Source organism: Myotis davidii, unplaced genomic scaffold, assembly GCF_000327345.1.
Source record: "Myotis davidii unplaced genomic scaffold, ASM32734v1 scaffold130, whole genome shotgun sequence".
NCBI lineage: Eukaryota > Metazoa > Chordata > Mammalia > Chiroptera > Vespertilionidae > Myotis > Myotis davidii.
The window spans coordinates 6,083,002-6,106,862 of record NW_006285040.1 but is presented as its reverse complement, the minus strand read 5'-3'; the positions used below and the strand labels follow the sequence as shown (position 1 = coordinate 6,106,862).

Below are 23,861 nucleotides of genomic sequence, written 5' to 3'. Positions count from 1 at the left end.
AGACCCAAGAGCCAGTGTACACAGTGGTCAGAGTGGGACCATCCAGATTACAACTCCTCAGGTCCATAAGGGACACACTCAGGGGGCAGACTCAGTGAGCACCAAAGCTCCACTGAAGCAAGTATTGCCCCAGAAGGGTGTCTCCAGCACAGAAGTTCTCACACCCTAGACACAGCTGATTCTCACAGCCAATTGGCCTGGAGGTCATTTCATGCCAGTGATACCTAAAACAATCAAGGCTTAACTACAACAAGACTGTGCACACAGTCCACAAAGGGGTGCACCAAGATTGTCCACCTCAGGTAATTGGGGAGGCTGAGCCACTGGGCCCTATAGGACACCTAGCACAGAAAGCCATTCTATCAAAACAAGGAAGCAGCCAAAATGCGGAGACAAAGAAACAGGTCACAAATGGCAGAAATGGAGGAAAGCAAACTACTGGATATAGAGTTCAAAACCACAGTTATAAGGTTTTTCAGGAATTTTCTAGAAACCACCAATAAATTTAGTGAGACCCTCGAGTATATGAAAAAGGACCAACTAGAAATTAAGCATACACTGACTAAAATAAAGAATATTATACAGACTCCCAACAGCAGACTAGAGGATCACCAGAATCAAGTCAAAGATTTGAAATACAAAGAAGCAAAAAACACCCAACTGGAAAAGAAAAAAGAATCCAAAAATATGAAGATAGCGTAAGGAGCCTCTGGGACAACTTCAGGCGTCTAACATCCGAATTATGGGAGTTCCAGAAGAAGAGAGACAGCAAGATATTGAAAACCTATTTGAAGAAATAATGACAGAAAACTTCCCCTACCTGGTGAAAGAAATAGACTTCCAAGTCCAGGAAGTGCAGAGAACCCCAAACAAAAGGAATCCAAAGAGGACCACACCAAGACACATCATAATTAAAATGCCAAGAGCAAAAGACAAAGAAAGAAAAGCTAAAGGAGTTCATCACCACCAAACCAGTATTATATGAAATGCTGCAAGGTATCCTTTAAAAATAGGAAGAAGAAGAAGAAGAAGGTAAAGATACAAATTATGAACAACAAATACATATCTATCAACAAGTGAATCTAAAAATCAAGTGAATAATCTGATGAACAGAAAAAAAACCTCAACCAATGAATGTGTAAATAAGTGGAACAACAAATTGATATCTCTGTCTCAAATCAATAAATAATCAAAATTTTAATTTTTTTTATAAATCAAATAGTGTCATAATCAGTCTTTATAAGGTAAGTATTCTCACCTTTATTTCCATACCCTCTCCTATTTCCCTTACAAACCCTCATTCAAATGTCTTCTTAAATATGCATTAATTCATGTGAAATATTTGTATCATTTTGCATAGTTGTCTTTTTTATGGTTAATGAGTTTTCTATTGTAAAATGTACTTCATAAAATTTACCATCTTGACCATTAAAATACATATATATACATATATATTATGTCATTAATGCATTCATAGTGTTGTGAATGTACCACCATTCATCCCTAGAACTTTTTCATCTTCCCCAACTGAAACTCTGTACCCGTTAAACAATAACTCCCTATATTTCCCTCCCTCTAGACCAGCGGTTCTCAACCTGTAGGTCATGACCCCTTTGGGGGTCAAACGACCCTTTCACAGGGGTCGCCTAAGACCATCGGAAAACACACATATAATTACATATTGTTTTTGTGATTAATCACTATGCTTTAATTATGTTCAGTTTGTAACAATGAAAATACATCCTGCCTATCAGATATTTACATTATGATTCATAACAGTAGCAAAATTACAGTTATGAAGTAGCAACAAAAATAATTTCATGGTTGGGGGTCACCACAACATGAGGAGCTGTATTAAAGGGTCGCGGCATTAGGAAGGTTGAGAACCACTGCTCTAGACCCTGACAAAAACCATTCTACTTTCTGTCTAGGAATTTGACTTCCCTAGGAACCTTATATAAGAGGAATAATACAATATTTGCCTTTTTATGTCTGGCTAATTTCACTTGGAATAATATCTTCAGTTCATCCATCCATGTTAGAGTATGTATCAGAATTTCCTTTCTTTGTAAGGCTGAATAACATTCCATTGTATATGTATATACTGCATTTGTTTATCTGTTCATGTGTCGATAGACCCTTGGGTTATTTCTGCCTTTTGACTATTGTGAATACCTTTGCTGTGAAGATACTGTTTGAGTCACTGCTTTCACTTCTTAGGGATATGTACCCAAATTTATATCTTTAATTTACATGATTTTTGACCATTTTAAACTCAGTAGTTTTTAAGATCGCTTTTACTTTATTTGGTGCTGACTCTGCTGTATAGTGTTCTGTAGTATCTGTCACTATTCTGGCTCAGAATCTCTCATGAAGTTTCTGTCAGCCAGGGCCACAGTCATCCGAAGGCTCGACTAGACTGGAGGATCCATTTCCAAGATAGCTCACTTATTTAGTCTGTTTCTCCTGGTCATTGGTAGGAGGCTTCAGTTTCTTGACATGAGCCTCTCCACCTGGCTGCTTGAGTGTCTTACTGACATGGCAGCTGGCTTCCTCCAATGATCATAGCGAGAAAGAGCAAGAAGGAAGCTACTTATGACATAGTCTCAGAGGTAACACATCATCACTTCTATCATATTCTCTTTATTAGAAGTAACTAAATCCAGCAACACAAGAGGAATAAATTAAGCTCCACCTTTTGAAAGTGTAGAGTCAAAGAAATTGTGAATATATTTTAAGATTACTCCATGGACCAATGAGAAGATTGCACTGGAATTTATCCCTAGCAGAGAGATTACTGGATCATAGGGCATTTTTTCCTATAGCTGTTATAAATAATTATCACAAACTTAGTGATTTAAAACAACACAAATCAGAAGTCTGAAATGGCTTTCACCGGACCAAAATCACAATAGCAGCAATGTTGTACTTCCTCCAGAGGCTATAGGGGAGACTCTGTTTTCTCACTGTTTTTCCAGCTTCTCGTGGCCACCTGCACTCTGGCTCGTGGCCCCTTCCTCCATCTTCCGTGCCAGCAGCATACTAAATCTCTCCCTGACTCTGACCCTCTGCTTCTTTTGTCACATATTCTCTGATTCTGGCCCTCCTGCCTTTGCTTATTACAATCCTTAATGAGCAAAAGCAGTGCCTACAATCATTCTTTTTCACACTACCTGTGGTTGTTAAATGAAGGTGGAGCTTAATTTATCTCCTCTTGTGTTGCTGGATTTAGTTACTTCTAATAAAGAGACTTGTGATTGCATTCGATCCACCCATATAATTAAGGAAAATCTCCCCATATCAGGATCCTTAATTTAATCACATCTGTAAAATTTCTTTAGCCATATAAGGTAACACATTCAGGGATTAGGAAGTGGACATTTTTGCAGGGCCATTATTCATTCTCTCTACTAAAGGCATGCACATACAGTTTTTAATTTGTTTTAAGCTGAAGTTTTGGGTTTTCTTGTTACTTACACTTTGTGAATGAATGTTACTGTTGAGTAGATACAGACTTTCCTATACCAGATTTGTTTAAACAGTAATCTATAATAATAAAAGCGTAATATGCTAATTGGACCAGACAGCCAAACGACCTTCCTGACGAAACCGCAGTGTTGGGGGTCAAGGCAGAGGTGGTTAGGGGTGATCAGGCAGGCAGGTGAGCAGTTAGGGGCAATTAGGGGAGGGAGTGGTTAGGGGCAATCAGGCCATCAGGCAGGCGAGTGGTTAGGAGCAATCAGGAGACAGGCAGAATGGTTAGGGGCAATCAGGCAGGCAGGCGAGTGGTTAGGAGCCAGCAGTCCCGGATTGCGAGAGGGATGACCAACCTAAATGGTTAGTTGGACATCCCCGAGGAGTCCTGGATTGCGAGAGGGCACAGGCTGGGCTGAGGGAACCCCCACACCCCCCGCACGAATTTTGTGCACTGGGCCTCTAGTATAATAGATAATGGTCACCTTAGCTGTTTCCCCTCTGTTAGTTTTGTAGGGCCGTTGTTACAAAAGTACCACAGACGAGTGGCTTAAAACTATAGAAATCTATTCTTTCAGCCAAAACCGGTTTGGCTCAGTGGATAGAGTGTTGGCTTGCGGACTGAAGGGTCCCAGGTTCGATTCCGGTCAAGGGCATGTGCCTTGGTTGCGGGCACATCCCCAGTGGGGAGTGTGCAGGAGGCAGCTGGTCGATGTTTCTCTCTCATCGATGTTTCTAACTCTCTATCTCTCTCCTTTCCTCTCTGTAAAAACTCAATAAAATATATTTTTTTAAAAAATCTATTCTTTCATAGTTCTGGAGGCTAAATGTCTGAAATCAAAGTGTTAACAAAGTTGGTTCCTTCTGGGGATGCTAAGGAATGGAGATCCTTTTCCATGCCTCTCTCCCTAACTTCGGGTGGTTGCTGGCAATTTTTGGCATTCCTTGGCTTGCAGCTGCCTCACTCCAATTTCTGCCTCCATTGTTACATGATGTTTTTCTGATGTCTCTGTGTCTTGTTTCTTTACATGGTCTTCTTAAAGAATACTGATCATTGCATTTCGGGCCTAATCCAGTAAGACCTCATCTTAACCTGATGATTATATCTACAAAGACCTTCTTTCCAAAAAAGGTCAAATTCACAGGTACCAGGGTTTACCTACCTGTGATTCAGCATATCTCTTTGGGGTACACATTCAACCCAAAAAACCTCTTTATATTATTTGCATGGTGTCTTATGAATAATAAGTTTTCAAATATTTGTTGATTTGAACTGTATAGACATAGAGAGAAATCCATCATCTTATTTTTTTAATGGGAAAGTCATCTGGGACATATTCTGAATTTGTGCACTCTCTTTCTGTTCTTTGCCCTCTCTGATTGATAAAGCACTCTTCCTGTTTATTCTTGCATGTATTTATCTTTTTGTGTGGCTGTCACTAAGTAAAACTTTAATGGGAATTACAGATGCGAAATTTTAGATATAAGCCTTGTTTTAAAGCTGGGAAAACAAAACGCACCAAAGTAAAATGGAATAATTAGAGGGTGGTTAATTTTAAAAAACACACAATGGAAATAAAGGATATATGATTAGTAAAGATAAATGCAGAAGTGAAAAAAGATAGAAAACAAAGTAGTGGAAAAGATATGTACACTATAAGTTTTTTGGTTTTTATAAAGACCAATAAATAGATGAAACCCTATAAAACCTGGTTAAGGGAGCAAAAGACAAAACAAAAAATGCATGAATGGGAAAGGAGACAAATTTTAAAATAAGAGAACATATCTAACTCTGTTGTAATAAACTTGAAAAGCTAGAGAGAATGAATAATTTCTTGGTGAACTATTAATGCGTCATGTTGATAGAAGAAGATTAAGAAAATACATCTAAACCCACATAGAAATTTTAAAACACTTAAAAACCTTTTTGCTAAAAGTATACCTTCTGATCTCAATTCTAGCTGATTTTCAAAGAATAGATAAGTGATTCAGACTATTCTAAACCATATAAGATTACGATGAGAAACCTACCAATTCATTTTATAAACTTAGTGTACACTTAATTCAAAACCTTATTTTAAAATACTATGAAAATCTAAATATATATATTGGTTTCTCATAAAAATTCCACATGAAATATTGAAAAATGAACAAAAGTAAAATAATAAAACATGAACAATGTACGGTTTATTGCAGGAATGGAGACAGAGTCAAAATGAGAAAATCTTATAATTGACAGCATCAACAAATTAAAAGAAAAAACTGTATGATTATATGCTATATCAGAAGGTATCTTGGGGGGAAAAAAGCATTTAAAAGCCACTCCCAATAAATTTAAAATAAAAGGAAAATACCTAAACATGTTAAAAAATAGTTACTGAAATCTATTACATAGTGAAATACTAAGCTATTCCTATTAAAGTCAGGAATAAGATCACTATTGTTCAAAATTATTTTGAAGTTTTAAGCTAACAAGACAAGAAAAAGAAATGAAGTATAAATAATTGGAAGAGACAAAATTGTCTTACAGTTTAATGTGAAAAATAGTGCTTATGTACTAGTAATTGGTTATCCATGTGGAAGACAATAAAATTAGCTATACTTGTCCCATATACAAAAATTAAAATTCCATGTGAATTAAATATTTTAATGTATAAACAATTTCTGATGCTCGCTAATTAGTCACTCACATTTACCACCTCTTTCTCCTACGACCCCATCAAAATGATAGTAAAAAACACTTTTTTTAAAGATAATGTATATACAGTGTCATAGAGTAAGAGGAAGCCAAGTCAAGATTGCAACAGATTTCTGAAAGATGGGGATAGAGTGGCAATTAAAAATTATTGTTGAAAAATAATCAAGGACCTTAAAACTTCCTCTCAGTTAAAAGTAAAATACTAGCCCTGGCTGAGTAGCTTGATTGGTTGGAGTGTTGTCCCTGCCAGTGGTTCTCAACCTTCCTAATGCCGTGACCCTTTAATACAGTTCCTCATGTTGTGGTGACCCCCAGCTATAAAATTATTTTCGTTGCTACTTCGTAACTGTAATTTTGCTACTGTTATGAATTGTAATGTAAATATCTGATATGCAGGATGTATTTTCATTGTTCGCGACCCACAGGTTGAGAACCGCAAAGGTTGCAGGTTTGATTCCCAGTCAGGGTACATACCTAGGTTGCGGGTTCCATCTCTGGTCAGAACACGTACGGGAGGCTACTGATCCATGTTTCTCTCTCACATCATTGTTTCTTTCTCTCTCCCTTCTTCTCTCTAAAAATCAGTAAACATCCTGAGGGAGGATTTTTTTTAAAGTAAAATACAAATGTTGAGAATTTCTCAATAGCCTTTGAAATTATTTGGGCTACTTTGGGGTATTGAAAACCAGAATTGGGAACTCATGCTCTGTGCCAGGGGTCTGCAAATTGCCACTGTTTATGTAAACTAAGTTTTACTGGAACAGGTCATGCCCATTTATTACATATTTGCGGCTGCTTTTGTGTGACAGCCACAAAGTCAAGTAGTTGCAATAGAAATCATGTGGCCCACAAAGCCTTATTTATCACCTGACCCTTGCAGAAAATGTTTGCCAACACCTGTTCAGGTAATTAGCCATCTTAGAGCTTACCCTCATTTGGGATGGGCTTAAATGGAATCCAGTCAATGTACATAGCCATTTACAGAATGTAAGAAAAGGAAAAGATGGGGGGAAATATAGCAAACAGGAGACTGAATGTCACCACGTATGGTTCCTTGGTAGAAAAGAGAATGAGAAGTAGAAGGGAAAATAATAAAAAATGCATACGATGTGTTCAGCTTGGAATTAAAACAGATTTTTTTGTATATTGATTTTTTAACTGACAATCTTGATACATTTTCATATTTCTTAAGATTTTTCTGTTTTATTTTCTCCTTTCCAATCATTACTCTTTCCTTTTTAACCATTGACTGTGCTAATTAGACTTACAGGATAGTGTTGAGTAGAAATGGTGCAATAGTAGAGATCTTTAATTGTTTTGGGTTTTTAAAAGAATGCCTCTCCATTTCACTGTAAACAGTGTTATTTACTGTAGGTTTTTGGCAGTTTCTCTTCTATTTCCACTTTATTAAGAGTTTTTATCTTGAACAGATAACTTTTATCAAATGTTAGTTTTTTTATCTATGGAGATTATCATAAAGGTTTTTCTTCTTTAATTTTAAAAAAAAATTTTTTTTTTATTGATTTCAGAGAAAGGAAGAGGGAGAGAGAGCACCTGAAACATTAATGATGAGGATCATTGATCAGCTGCCTCCTGCATGCCCCACACTGGGGACCAAGCCCGCAACCTGGGCATGTCCCCTGACCAGGAATCACACCAGGACCCTTCAGACCACAGGCCAATGCTCTGAGCCACACCAGCTAGGGCTCTCCTTTAATGTTTTAATGCAATGGATGATACATATAAGCGATCTGTGTTAAACAGTCCTTACATTTCTGGGTGAACTCAGCTAGACCCTGCTAGAGTTTCTTTACTGTATATTGTATTCTGTTTTGTGATATTTTGTTTAGGACCTTTGTATCAATATTCATGAATGATAGTAGCCTACAATCATTCTTTTTCACACTTCCTTTGATTTTATATTGCAATTATAATGGCATTATAAAATGCATTGGGGAGATATTTTCTGTGTTGTTGTTTTTTTATTCTTGAACCCCCCCCTCTCCCGCACACTCATTATTTTCTGTATTTTTATTCTTTGGAAAGTTTGAATAAAGTTGGTATGATTTATTTATTAAATTTTGGTAGAAGGTGTCTAAAACCATTTTTATCTAGTGGAGTTTTGTTTGTATGTTTATTGGTGTTGGGAGGAGGAGAGGAAAAATACTGCTACAATTTTTCAAAAGTTACAGAACTATTAAGGTTTTCTGTTTCTTTTTGAATCAATTTCTCCCCTCCACCTCCCACCTTAGAATTATGTTCACTTTATATGATTGGGTTCTTCTCTCTAATCATAGGTAGTGTTTTCAAAGAACCAACTTTTTGGTTGAATCTTCAACCTCTACAAAAGGGTATACAATAAAAAGGAAGGCTTCTTCTCAGTAGACCTCAGACCTGTTTTCTAGAGGCAATGACTTGGTTTTTTATCCTCTCAATGACACTTTAAATCTATACAATCCTTTTATTTTTACTAGAACAGGACAGACCATATGAAACATAGTGATCAGCATACTTCTTTTTTTATTTTACTTTTTTGTTGTTCTTTTACATTAACATCATTCTTTTGAGTGCCAGTGCAGTATTCCACTGCATGGTTGCTTCCTACTTATTTAAAAGTAGTTATGTTTTTACACCAATAAAAACTTTTTCATTTGTTTGAAGTACCCTAAGAACCCATTCTATTACTCTAGTCTAGTAAACGGACATCGCTTCAGAGAACTCCAGTTGGCCCTCAGTATGCCTTTTACTCATTAACAAATCAATGTTTCTTGCTCCATAGCATCCTCCTTGGAAGAGGGTATATTTAATTTAATTAATCTTTAATTTAAAGACAAAACTATTTCAATAATTTAGATGTCATATAATGTTTTTAAATCTCTTGGGGGGGGGGGGTTGCAATTTATCCTAGTCTGAGGAATAGATGCAGTTTTCTCTTCTTCCTTATGGCTGCCCTGTTTCCCAGTGCCACTTATTTAAAGTCTGTCTTTTCACATGTTGTGATGCTACATTTTAATCCTTACCAAATTTACAGATATTTACTTCTGGATTTTTAAAATTGTATTTTAATGGTAAATCTATTCATATGCCAATATCAGAGCTTTTTAAAAACTTTGCCTTTTTAAGTAACTTTGGATTTACAAGAGTTGGAAAACAGTAGAGAGTTCCTAGATGCCCTACACTCAGCTCCCCCTAATGTTAACATCTTACATAATCGTAGTTTAAGTATTAAAACTCCGAAGTTAACTTATTAGTAAAATATAGTTAACTATATACTGTTTTACTTATAAAGTATGGTATTTGCATGGTATTTTAAAATATGGTAGGTATATTCCTCCTACTCTCCTATTTTTGCTTGTTAGTTTTTTTTTAATGTCTAGCTGCAGAAAACAAACAAATTTTGTATCTTGTTTTTATTGGGACTATAAAATTTATAAATTAACGTAGGGAGAAATGGCACCTTATATTACTGAACCTTCATAAACAAGAACAAGGTATGTCTTTCTTTTTGTTGAAGTCTACCTTAGTATCATTCAGAAGTGTTTTACAGTTTTCCTCATACATTTTGGACACTGTTCAATTTATGCCTAAGTATTTTATTATTTTGTAAATTGTAAATGTGATCTTTCCTCCCATTTCATCTTCTGTCTGATTTCTCTTTGTATATATAAAGGAAACATGTTTTTATATTTTGTACTACAGCCCATTGCTAAGTTATCTTATAGCAATATTTAGTTGTTGTTTTTTTGGATATTCCAAGTATATAATTATATCATCTGCCAATAGTATTCCTTTCTAATTTTATTCTTTGTGTTGACTAGAAATAGTCTTTTGTGATTGATTCTTTTGGTTTCTTCTCTTTCTGTTAGTATTTTTCTCTAAAAATACTATCTAAAAGTACTGACAATTACACTTTTTTCATTCCTTAAGACAAAACAGTAAAAGCTTTCTTCTCCCTTAACCTGCTCTATGGTTAGCATCTTTACTATAGAAAAAAAATTGGGATATTTGTATACTGTCACCAAAGTGAAAGATTCAGATGTTTTCCCATTTTATAAGTTTTGATTTTTTAAAATGTTGTTGAGTTACTTGCATTTAAACTGTATTTGGTATAAAATTCTTGTGACTGTATAAAAGGTATTCCAAAATAAAGTTATGCTTGATTTCTCAAATTTTGCATAAAGCAATTTTGAATTAGGGAGGGATGGCTGCAATATCCTAAAAGAATATAAGTTAGAATATTATTCCATGAAACATCTTGCTTTTCTGATAAAATTATATGAAACATTTTCTTTCTAGAACGTAAGTGACTTTAAAGATTGCCATTCTGGAGAGAAAAACAAAGATGATAGATAGAATGTTCTAATTGTCCATCTGAAGGGTTGAATGTTTTTCCCTCTATTAAAGAGCACTTTTAATAGTTTCTGCTCCTCTGGCTCTTTTTGTGGTTGTGTAAGGTAATATCCTCCATATCTTAGCATGCCTATCTGGACCCATCTCTGTGTTACTTTTCTTCTTAATTTGTTTTATTATATTAGTGCAAAATCACGTGTTAAAATTTTACTTGAAATAAAGAATTTTAGGGCTTACATTATTAAATCTGTCAGATTTGCACATTTGTCACATGCTTTTAATGTGCTACATATTTCCAGGCCTGCTTATTAATGGTAAATTTTCTCCTTCATTTTTGTGACATCTCCTCTATCCTTTTCAATTACTTCTTTACTTCTTGTCCATTGGTTGGAGGGACAGGGTCTTATAATAGTAGATCAACATTAAGTCTTAATAAAGTAAGTTATGTTACATTTCTGTTTTCATAATATAACTTGTATTTACATAACACTTTTTTCATTCTGCTTTTGTTACTTAATTCTAATGGTATCCCTGTAAATTATATTAGAGCAGGTAGTAAATGTCCATTTTACAGTTGGTAAAATGAATTAAAATGAAGGGGCAAAGGTTAAACCACAAATAAGCCTAAAATTAAGACCCAAGTCTCCAAATAAAAGTCTGGTGCACATTCTTTTCAATCATAAAGACTTTTGTGAGTGATCCCTACCTCCTAGGACTTCCTTTTGCTTTCAATAGGTTGTACCAGGTTTATCAGAGATTCTAGCCTTTGGAGAACTGATTAGACCTGTGTCCCTTGACTTCCCTTGATACGGGCCTTCTGGTTGGTGAACTCAATATTGTCATGTCTAGCCAGTGTTATAACCTGTCTGCCTTAGTTTGTATAGTGGATTTTATTACAGAAACATTTTTTATGTCAAGATCTTTAAGTATTGCTTAAGTACAAATTTTGCAATACTTTTTAACTCTTAAAGAATTATGATTGCCCTAGCCAGGTCTTCAGTGGTTTGGAGCATCATCCCATACACCAAAAGGTTACGGGTCCAATCCCTGGTCGGAGATCTCTTCCCTTCTCTTCCCTTTCCTCCCCTCCCCTTCTCTCCCCTGCCCTCCTTTTCTCCTCTCCTTCTCTCTCTCCCCTCTCTCCTTCCCTCCCTCCCCGACCTCCCCATCCCACGCTTCCTTTCTCTAAAAAAATAAAAATCAGAATAAAATAAAATCTTGGGTGAGGATTTTTTTTTAAAAAAAGAACTATGTTAGGCAGATTTTGTTTATTCCAAAGTGAGCTTGGGATTAAACTGAAAAGAGAACCTGGGTCTTCCTAACTTGGTTAGTCTTCATATAACTCCTTGCTTTCTAATATTCTTCATGGTAAGAACCTCTTATTACCTGGCTGTCTTCTATGTATTTTCTTTTCTCCCCTCTTCTTTTTACAGTCATATGATTAACTTCCAGACTCTGTTTAATTTCTCTTTGACAAGCTATACTCCTAAAATCATTCATTTTCTTTAAGTGTCTTTTGGCCTCAATCTGAGCATAGTGGGTTTCAATACCTCATATGCCATAGCTTGGCCTATTATATTCATCCTTTTGAGTAATTATAATAACTCAATACTCATTCTTATAGTCATTCAAATAGTCATTCTTATTTGTCAATCTTTTATAAAAAAGATTTGAAGTCTCAATCTAACACTCTCCTATGTGTTCACTTTGTTAAATGACTGCCTTTTAATGAGGCCTTCTTGAAACTTCAGACCTACTTCTCCATGCATGGTGTTTTAAGACTAGCCTTAGTGATGGGATGCACTAGCTAATCTCATTAATCCATTCTGACTCTAAAATTCTGTGACTATCGGACAGAATTCAGAAATAAGTTAGTATTGCTAATATAAATAAATTTCTTATCAGTAATTACATTTCCTAAGTGTTTTGCCCGTTACGCCAGGTATAATATCTTTAAAACCTTGAAAAAATTATAACCTAATAAAAATTTCATCTACTCTGAAAAGTCAAATGTATTCAGACACTACACAAGTTCTCTTCTAATTTAATCCTGTTTGTCTTCAACTAAGACTCCATTGTTTCATCCTCTTAGATGCTACTACTTGAATATTGTTTTGAGACCTAAACTAACATATTAACACAATTCTTCTTATTAAATGTCTCAAGAGTTTTGTTTCTTTATCCCTTTCTTTGTAAACAAGCAGCCACTATATTTTTAGTAGTGAATTTCAAAATCCTTTTTAACCTTATAGGTCCAAGGGTAGCCAAGGATGGCTGCAGCATCATATGATCAGTTGTTAAAGCAAGTTGAGGCACTGAAGATGGAGAACTCAAATCTTCGGCAAGAGCTAGAAGATAATTCCAATCATCTTACAAAACTGGAAACTGAGGCATCTAATATGAAGGTATTAAGATTGTGACTTTTAATTGTAGTTTATCCATTTTTATTTAGTATTCCCTCTTGTAAACTTGGGTTAGGTACTTCACTTACTTAAAAGTGTATTTTAAGTTAAGTGGTAATATATAAACTCTTTTTCTTACAAATGTTAACATTTATACTTGGAAATAAAATGTATTGAATTCATCCAGTGAGTCATAGAAAGAAGTAAGTATAAAATCTCAGTAACTAGTTAGTTTTTAAGTTATTTTTAAGCTTAAGTATCACTCTGCTGAGACTGGGTGTTCTATGTAATTCATAGGAACTAGCTTCACAACTTGAGAATATATCTCAATTATTAAAAGCCAGGCCGAGGGACCCCACCAGTGCACGATCAGGGCTAGGGAGAGACGCGGGAGGTTGGCCAGCCAGGGAGGGACTGCAGGAGGGCTCCACGGTGTGTCCAGCCCATCTCGTTCAGTCTTAATTAGTCGGACCCCAACAGCAAGTTAACCTACCGGTCTGAGCATCTGCCCCTATGGTAGTCAGTGCACATCATAGTGAGCATATCATTAGCATATCATGCTTTGATTGGTTCAATGGTCGACCAGGCACTTAGCATATTAGGCTTTTATTATATAGGCTAGCTTTCCTCCCCAACCCTCTCAGATCTTGTTGCCACTTAAATACTGCGTTGATAGACTGTCAAGAAAATCAGGGTGCCCATAGCCTTCCTCCCCATCTCTCTCAGATCTTGTTGCCACTTAAATGTGGCGTTGATAGATTATCAAGAAAATGATTGTGCCTTAATGGAAGAGTCCTGAATGAAAGTCAGTACCTGGTCCTATTCCTGGTGTTGTCACAAGCTAATTGCATCATCTTTGGGTTCTCTTCTGGACTTAATTTTAAGTTGCCAAAGGAATATACAGACATTGCACTAGCTTCCCTAGAGGATTTCCATGATACCTTCAAACCCTAGAATTGGTTTGCCAAATAACATTGACAAGCTGTGTAACTTCTAAGAAGAGATATAAAATACTCAGTTTGCAATGGGGAAAATATGTTCTAATTTCAAACTAATCTATCTTAAGACTTATAGCTGTTTTAATTTTTAATTACTAAGGTAGATTTACTTCTCACTGAATTTAATAACTGTAGAATTGGAACTCATCTATAAAACTGTTACCTCCTTCAAAAATTTTTCCTGTTTTATGTTCTTTCTGCCTCTCGGCTATTTTAACATCTGGGTTCTTGACCCTATTCTCCTGTCTGTTCACTACTCCTGATACATTGTCTATTCTTTTCTGAGTCCTTTTTCTGTGCATTTTTAGGTCTTCCTTATTCTTCAAGCTTCTATATATCACTGAACTATTGTTGCTCCTCTTTTATCCTTTATATTCAATATCATAACAGTTGAGTCTTTTTACTCATATGCACTTTTCTATTTATCTGTGTATAAATCTTTTCTGCTTTAATTGCCTATTTCTGTTCTAAAAACTTTCCCTAGCAACGATACATCTCCAAGATATCTACCTCAAATCCTTTTGGGAATAAGGTAGACTATAAACAAACATATTTTCTTACCACAAACTATGGGTGTCCTTATAAACAGCCAAATTAGTTATCTAATAGGTTAAAAAAGAATAGTTTCATATTTTTACACTGATCAATACAATGTATCTAAAATTGTTTTACATGATATGACAAGAGTTTTAAAGATATACAATTTAAAATTCCCAACAGGACTACTCTTTCATGTATTTTGGAGGTATATTTTGCAGAGAACTCCTGACTGGCCTATTTGAATATCTGTTTTCTAGTGGATAGCTCTGAGATGACTTTTAAGTTTTTGTTTAACTACTTGAACAAATTCAGAATTCATTTTTAGGAGACATTTTACACTACCCTTATATCCATCTCCACGCTGAAGTGGAATGTCAGAGTAAATGACAAATCAGACCCTTAAATTTCTACAATGGAATATCAGGTTGACAACTTACCCGGTGATATAATATACATCATGAATATTGGCATTTAAGATATATCTGAATTCAACCATGAATTGATAATTACTCAACATGTGCATCTACAAGACATTCTTGCTAATCTATCCACATATGTCTTTAGGATTGGGCATATGGTATCATAGCAGTTGCAACCTTTTAAGGAAATTATTTACATTTCTTTTCCTTAAGAGACTTTAAGCTATTAAAGAGCAGAAACTGTGACTTGTTTATTTTTTTTAGAATACTGATTTGTAAAAAGACACTTGGAAACAGTGGCACTCTATGCTGGATTAAAGTTTATCCAAAACAATGGCTTTCTCCCGCCCCCCCCCCCAAATATCACTTATCAGATTTTGAAATACATTGTACAATCTTGAATCATGTTTATTAATCATTAAGCTACTTATCCCAAAGAAAGGCAAGGTGTGTCCCTCCAATGAGATCATTTAAGGATGCCTGCAATTTGTGCAGTAGTACCATCTAGTGGCAAAAGAGAATACTGTTTGCTGTTTATATGGCATTGATACAAACTATAAAAATATATATTTTTAAATATATTTTATTGATTTTTTACAGAGAGGAAGGGAGAGAGATAGAGAGCCAGAAACATCGATGAGAGAGAAACATCGATCAGCTGCCTCCTGCACATCTCCTACTGGGAATGTGCCCGCAACCAAGGTACATGCCTTGACCGGAATCGAACCTGGGACCTTTCAGTTCGCAGGCCGACGCTCTATCCACTGAGCCAAACCGGTTTTGGCGCAAACTATAAAAATATTTTTGTATACCACAGCAAAATAGGTATACAACACTGAACACTGACTGTATAATTGCGAATATTTGAAATGTTTGTTTTTTTTAGGTATAATGATGGCACTGTGGTTGTGTTTAGAAAGAATCCATGTTTAAATATACGTATTGAAATATTTACAGAAGAAATGATATGATGTCTGAGATTTGTTACAAATCTGGGTGGAGGTGGGGAAATGGAGAAAGTAGGTATGGGTGTAAATGAAACAAACCATGAGTTGATAATTATTGGAGCAGGATGTAAAGATATATGGAAGTTTATTATAATATTCTTACGTATATAGTTGACATTTTCTGTAATAAAAATATAATAAAGTATAATAGAGATTTCATTGGATTTAGTTGACCTGGAATCAGATAAATGCAGAAATTGTAATTAAACTTTACTGACATATATACTGTATTTTTTTACTCCATGGCTAACACTCAACTTGATTGATTTCAAATGCTGAGTATAACAACATGGTAATTATGGTCATGTAGAAATGTGAAGCATTTAAACAAAAAGATGGTATGATGTAGAAAAAATATCTATAAGCAAATTATTAATGAAACATTTGTATTTTTGTTGTATTTTGACAAAATGAAATATTTATAAATTGCTCTATAAGCTTTAAAACCATATGCATGTAAAGTTTCTTCTATTTTCAGAATGTAAGGAAAAAAGGAGAAACAAAAGTTTAAATTGACATATTTCATATTTTATTTTAGAAATTTAATTATCAAGTATATGTGTTTGGTAATGAAAAGAATCTATAACTGTAATGTATTGAGAAAAACAGAAGTGGGTCAAGTAGCAACCCCCATGAAATGACTGTTGCTCATTGATAAATATTTTCTATTCACTGATGTTACCATAACACATTTTGTCTCTAAAAAAATTCTCTAATGTTTCTAAAATATTAAAATGTTTTTAAAAATGATTTGATTATATAATATAATTAATTTTTAAAACTAAGTTTCCAGAATTTATAAATACAAATAAATAGTCTCCTTTAAAATTACATATTAGTTTTAAAATCTACCATTTCTCAAGGCAATTATTAAAATCTTTTATTCGGAATTGCTTTGCCAGTTGTATTTTCTTTCAAGCACTCTGAAATTGAGGATGACTTCTTTTAGGTATATGCAGTATGCAGCCTCAGGCAATTAATCCTACTGCAGCAACTATAAAATATACACACACAAAAACTGTACCATTGGCCCTGGCAGGTTGCTCAGTGGTTAGAGCATTGGCCAGCGCACAGGAGGGTTCCGTTTGATTCCCAGTCAAGGGCACAAACCTGGGTTGCAATTTCAATCCCCAGCCCCCATCGGGGTGTGTGAGGGAGGCAACTAATCGATGTGTCTCTCTCATCAAAGTTTCTCCCTCTCTCTCTCCCCCCCTCCCTTTTACTCTCTCTAAAAATCAATGGAAAAAATATACTTAGGTGAGGATTAAACAAAAACAAACATATTTTTAAAAACATTATAGAGAACTGTGGGAGGATCAATGACTGTATTTTAACTAAAATGCAAACAGGAAAGAGCCCTTTCTAGATGAGCTGAGATCTCTGGTGATTTTCTTCCCCAGGGATATCTGTTGATTCTGGGTACAGACTAGTATTTGTTATTGCAACAGACAGAAGGATTCCATTGGAGGAAGGAAACTATTGGAGGTCTTGACAAACATGTAGGCAGATGTGAAATATTGATATTTAGAGGAGATCCAAATGCATGGGTAGTTTTCCCCATGGGATATCGGCTGAATTTTTTTGTAGTGAAGGATGCTGAGGATGGACCAGAAAGACAGAATGTTAGGCAAAGTCTTGCTATAGAAGAGAGACATAACTTTCACACAACAGATCTCCTCAAGATGTTTGTCATACTTTGAAGTTTATGTAAGCAGGAGGTTAAACACTTAAGCTCATAGCCTCCAAGGGACAAAACTTTAGAGCTAGGGAGTCAGGTACCACCTGAAAATAAGGCTGAACTAGAAGACAAAATAAAACAGCCCATAATTTTTCAATGTTTGAGAGAGACAGACCTACAAAAGGGAAGGGGCCTATATCAAACACGACTGGTTTTTCTTTAAAGGTAAGTGTCAGATTTTGGAGTTGCGTAGGGTGGAAAGCCAAGGACTGAGGAGAAACCTATAATATTTACAGTCTAAATTTGAAAAAGAGATACATTCAAGGGTCTTGACAAATCAAATCAAGAGTAAGATTTAGATGGGGAAGAAATAATGGCATCAAAAGTCAGGAGGCAATAAGCATATAGTCATTTAAATATCTGCTAAATGTAAATTGGTATACTAGAAGAATATGCTTAAATGTGATATATAAAAGCTTGATTTTTTTAGGGCATCAAATAAAACAGCCTATTATAATGTGTTAATTTGATGTTTTTTTATGGTCATGTTGGTGCACGCCCAAGAGATACGAGTTCTAAATACATAACTATTGAACCAGCCTTATTGAGGCTTGGCCATTTTCTGATTATCTAAAATAATTCTTCTACTTACTCTCTTAACCTTTTACGTAGAACCGGAAGTCAGTAAATTTCTCTGAACATCAGCATTTGTGATAAAGATGCCCTCTACTCCTGTATAAATTTGCTGCTCACTAGCTTGGTCAACTCTTTGAGTCTCAATTGACCTACCCAACAATGAGAATAATCCACCTTGTATTGTTTTAAAAGTTAGAGATAATTTATCTTAAGGGTTCCATATAGTATCTTGCAAGAGACTACTCATTATTACTATTATTACAAAATATCACTACCATTGTTGGGATATAATTTGTTGCTCTTAATTCATACTAGGTAGTATATGTGGAGTGCTTTCCAGGTTTATCTAAAATAACTTTTTAGCTACCATACCTAAATACCAAGATATTTAAAATTATTCCTTAAGAAAATTTTTAGAATTTTGTCATGTTCAGATATTGTGTTGTTTTTTACAGGAAGTACTTAAACAACTACAAGGAAGTATTGAAGATGAAGTTATGACATCTTCTGGACAGATTGATTTATTAGAGCGCCTCAAAGGTACATTTTAAAAAAGTGTTTTAAAATAATTTTTTATGCTTTAGTTGTCAACTTTAGATATGTATAGCCAAGTATAACTTCTTTTGATTTGGGTGTTGGTATCAGTTTCCTTAGTATAGCCGTTTTACCCATTAGGATATAATTATTAAAGTATGAAAATGTAAAAAGTCTATTTTCATGTTATTTCTTCAGTTAAACATTTTACTGGCTTTGAATAAAGTATTTTAGATGCCTTCTTGATCATTTTAAGATCCTTTGAAGACTCATTGCTACTCTGCTGGTCACTAAATAGGCCTTTAGAAAGCCGCATACCACAGACTGGGCCCATTGCCTCATGTGATGTAGTGTCCTTCTCTGTTCCATCTGGGATAGAAATGCTTTGTCCTCTGATATATAAGCTGGTTATAAGCCATTCTTAGCAGAATTTTAAAAGAATGTCTCATTTTGTTGCTTAAAATTCCAGTTTCAAAATAGGGAAAATGCTTAATTATAACTGAAGGTAGGCAAATAAATTACCTTTTGTTCCCTAAATGTATTATTGTCTAACATGAATCTAAGGAAGGACATTTTGTCTAATTTTCCTTTAACAGACTTCTTTTCTCCTGACTCAGGCTGACTTTGGAGGGAAAGTTTAGCCATTCTGTTTCTAAACAATTGTTTATTTAGTCATGTATATATGTGGTTTCCTGTTAGAAATTTATAAGCTTCTGAACCAAGAAGTGTGTCCTTTTATTGACTTGATGCTTTAGTACACTGTCCTTTTGCAGGCTCTCAGAGAGTCTGCCTCATAGAGGCTTAGTAATTTTCTGATTTTTTGTTTTTCAGGACTTTTCTACATATTCTCTCTCCTACCTTTACATTTCTCTAGAATCAGGAGTCAGTGAATTTCTCTGAGCATCAGTATTTATGATAAGGATTTATTTTCCCTGCATGAATTGGCTGCTTTATATATATATATATATATATATAAAGTATTTTTCAATTATAAAGTGGTTAAAGTTGAGAGCTAAATATGAACCTGAGATTTCACTTTTAAAATAATAATATTGCATTAGACTACTTAAAGTAATTATTATATTAAAACTTGTCTCTATTTTACTTAGAGCTTAACTTAGATAGCAGTAATTTCCCTGGAATAAAACTACGGTCCAAAATGTCCCTCCGTTCTTATGGAAGCCGGGAAGGATCTGTATCCAGTCGTTCAGGAGAGTGCAGTCCTGTTCCTATGGGTTCGTTTCCAAGAAGAGGGTTTGTAAACGGAAGCAGAGAAAATACTGGTTATTTAGAAGAACTTGAGAAAGAGAGGTAACTTTTTTTTTTCATTAAATAGCAAACATTGATTTGTATGCCTCAGTTTTTGCTATTATTTTGTCATTTTGTAATACAAGATATGAATTATAAAATATGTACAATGGGTGACCACTAACATTTAGAGAGCATTTTGCGTTTATTAACTCAAGGATAGTATGTGGCTGATTGTCCCTATATGAAATCTAAAAATTTAAAGGAGGCAATTTCTTGGGATTGTAAGATTTATATTTTGTCACTTAAATACTCTGAGTGCTCTGCACATTGGGTCCTACACAGGATCACAATTTCTATGTTAAAATATATAACTGATTTTTAATTGCATTTCTGTTTATCTTCTGATCTAAAATAACTATTAGATCAGTGTCAAAAACATTGCTTGACATTTGGAATGAGTTCTGGTCTCACCGCCAGTGTATTCTTCCTGCAGTGAAAATCATAACATTACAAATATCAGAACATATATCATTATCAAGAATTTTGTCAAAAATATATGTCTCCTAGAAGGTTATAAATTCCTCAATGCATGAATGAAACTTTATTATCTTTATATTCCTAAAAATTCTAATAGACATTCAAGAAATGTTAACATGAATTAAAGTGTTACATATTAGCTCTGGAACCTTGGTCAAGTCATTAAATTTTGGTGTTGTTTTCATCTGTAAAATTGGGATATGGTATTACCTTATAGAGTTGTCAAAATCAAATATTAACGTATGAAAAAGGTCCAGTCTATCTCACTGAGAAACAAAAGACCATTGATTACTTTCTCTGGCTTTGGGTTTGTCCATCTACAAAAATAGGAATAATCATCTGGACCAGTAGTGTTCACATAAGTCACATCTCTTAAGTTCACATGAGTCTGTTTTGTACCTTGAACCTGGACTATTTCTGTCTGACAGTGTAGGAAATACTATGCTGAAAAAGAAGAAGCTATAACTAGATCCATGGTCTTTGATCTTTGTCCCCTTTGAGCTCTATTAAGAGGCAAAGGACATGTGAGCATACTGACTTTCTTAGGAACTTTGCTTCATGTAGGTAAAGTCCTTATTTTATTAACGGACAGAGGGAGAGGAGAGGGTGTTTGTGTGTGTAGTTCTGATATATCTTGCAGGATTCCTCATGGTTCTCACTATGTTGGAGGGAAGAAAATTGAGACATTGTTTATGTGACGGTATCTTTATTTTGCTCTCACACTTGATTGATAGTTTGGGTAGGACTAGGTTCAAATTCATTTTCCTCTCATTATCAATGTTACTGATGAGAGATTTGATACCAGGCTGATTCTTATACCTTTGTAGGCAACAATTTTTCCTCTTTGAAGCTTTTACAATGCCTTGGTGTGTGTGTGTTTTCTTCCTTCACCGTGTGGGATACTAGTGTGCCCTTTTGATCTGAAAATTTGTTTTCTACAGCTTTTGAAAATTCTGTATGTTATTTATTTGATGATGCTCTCCCCTATGTTTCTGTTCTTTCTTTCTAGACCTCCCTTAAGTCAGAGATTAATTCTCTCTGCCTCTTTTTTTCTCCTTTTCTATATTACACAAGATAAGTGCTAGTAAATAGTCAAACCAGAATTCAAAACCAGGTCAATAGCTCTATAAGCCTTTTGAACCTCAGTTTTCCCATTAATAGAAGGAGATTTAAAAATCTATAGATTTTTTTAAAAAGTCCTTAGCACTATATCTTATATGTAGAGCACTTAATAAATGTTAGCTGCTGTCATGTTAGCCATTAATTTATTTAACAAATATTTATTAAATACCTAATAACTTGTGTGCCATACTATTCTAGGTGATTCCGAGTTAGGTAGAGGACTAAGAGACATGAGACTTACATGAAGAAGCATTTTTAAGGAAGACTATTGACAATCCTATAAAATAAAAGCTTACTATGCTAAGTGTCCAGTCAACCAGTTTGCCATTCAACCAATCAAAGCATAATGTGCTAATGATATGCTAAGGCCACTCAGCCCCTCACTATGACCTGCACTGACCACCAGGGGGCAGACACTTGACTGGTCCACCAGTCGCTATACGTGCACTGACCAACAGGGGCAGATGCTCCAACTGGTAGGTTAGCTTGCTGCTGGGGTCCAGCCAATCTGGATGGAGCGAGATGGGCTGGACATGCCCTGGAGCTCTCCCGCAGTCCCTTCCTGGCTGGCCGACCTCTCGCGTCCCTCCCCAGCCCCAGTCATGCACTGGTGGGGTCCCTCAGCCTGGCCTGGTCCCTCACAATCTGGGACCCCTCGGGGGATGTCGGAGAGCCAGCTTCAGCCTGATCCTGCAGGCCTCTAGTCACTATATAAGCCATTAGTACATTAAACCCTAAAGACCTACCTGCGTCTGGGTCTAGACCTAGTTTAATTTCTGAGTTTTAAGCACTGCTGTGTGAGTTACAAGGTCAACTACTATCATATCATTTTAGTTCAAGACACTATAGCCTTGGCTTTCCCAAAGCATTTTTTTCACAGTTTGAGCTTAAACTTTATAGTAACAACTTGTCCCTATTCTCTCTCCCCTCCCCCTTACTCTACCACCATCAGTAACATTTGGCCTCTCACTTTACATACCCAGCTCTTATTTCATAAGCCTGTTTATTAGAGGGTAATCAGAGTATCACCACCTATCTATCTCTTTTGCCTACTTTAGTCCTGCTGGGTCCTGCAGGTCCTCACCCAGGAAAGCTGAAAAATAGAATCATATTTTATCTTTATGTTAGTTTGGTCCCCAGCTTTTGAAAGGGGTTCAGGCTTTCTACAGTGCTTTTCCCTGCTTCTGTTGTTAGAAAGGGAAGGAAATGTGGCTTCTCATTAGTCCACACTCTGCCAAGGTTGCCACATCATAAGCAGGGCTCATTTCCCTACCATGGATTATGGATTCCCTCACTATTGAGGTTCCCACATTAAAAGTGAAGGCTTGTTTCTTATTTTAAAAATTGCTTCTCAAGTAAAGGGAAGGGAAGAACCTTCCACATATATGCATACATATTTTTCCAAGAAGTTATAATCAAATGGGATTTTAAAGTAACAATATCTGAGTGGGGAGCATCTTTTTCCGTATATGAGCAAGCTCCAGAAGCCATAATAGAAAATGTCCACAAATCTGATTACAAGAATGTGATGCCTTGGCCAGTTTGCTCATGATTACAGCATCAGCCCATGGACTGAAGGGTCATGGGTTCAATTCCTGGTCAAGAGCACGTACCTTGGTTGCAGGTTCATCCCCAGCCCTGGTCAGGGTGCATGCAGGAGGCAACTAATTGATGTGTCTCTCTCTTGTAGATGTTTCTTTTTCTCTCTCCCCTCTCCTCCTCCCTCCCTTCCACTTTTTTAAAAACTCAGTGAAAAAAAATATCCTCAGGTGAGGGTTCAAATCAATCAATCAATCTTACATGACAAACATTGTAAACAAAGTTAAAAGATATGTAATAAACTGAGAAATTATATTTGCAACCCATATAACTGACAAAGTGTGGTTATTCTTAACATAGAAGAGGTTCTATAAGTAAGAAAAAGTCACAGACAAGAAAATACAAATGGTTACTGAAAAAATGCCTATCCTCACTCATACTAAAAGAAGTCAAACTAAAACCGTAGTGATAGACCATTTTTGGAGGAAAAGCAACCTACATTTACAATAAAAAAGTTTAATAAAACATTTACATAGGTGAAGGTAATCTACACTAATAAAAGAGAAACATGGTTATTGGCATACGACCACTACCCTTTTCATTGGCTAATCAGGGCGATATGCAAATTAACTGCCAACTAAGATGGTGGTTAACTGCCAACAAAGACGGCGGTTAA

General features: G+C 35.4%; 1 protein-coding gene across 7 annotated transcripts in view; it reads left to right on the top strand.

The window, feature by feature from the left end:
- APC (adenomatous polyposis coli) overlaps positions 1–23,861 on the top strand; it is a 106,357-nt gene that overhangs the window by 28,159 nt on the left and 54,337 nt on the right. For 4 of the 7 annotated variants that reach the window (XM_015558460.1, XM_006755285.2, XM_006755288.2 and 1 more), the window contains exons 2-4: positions 12,775–12,927; positions 18,658–18,742; positions 19,846–20,047. In XM_015558460.1, coding sequence (XP_015413946.1) covers positions 12,793–12,927; positions 18,658–18,742; positions 19,846–20,047 — 422 coding nt within the window. In that variant the 5' untranslated portion in view covers positions 12,775–12,792. The remainder of the gene's footprint in view (positions 1–12,774; positions 12,928–18,657; positions 18,743–19,845; positions 20,048–23,861) is intronic. The other 3 variants (XM_015558462.1, XM_015558461.1, XM_006755286.2) reach the window with 1 other exon arrangement.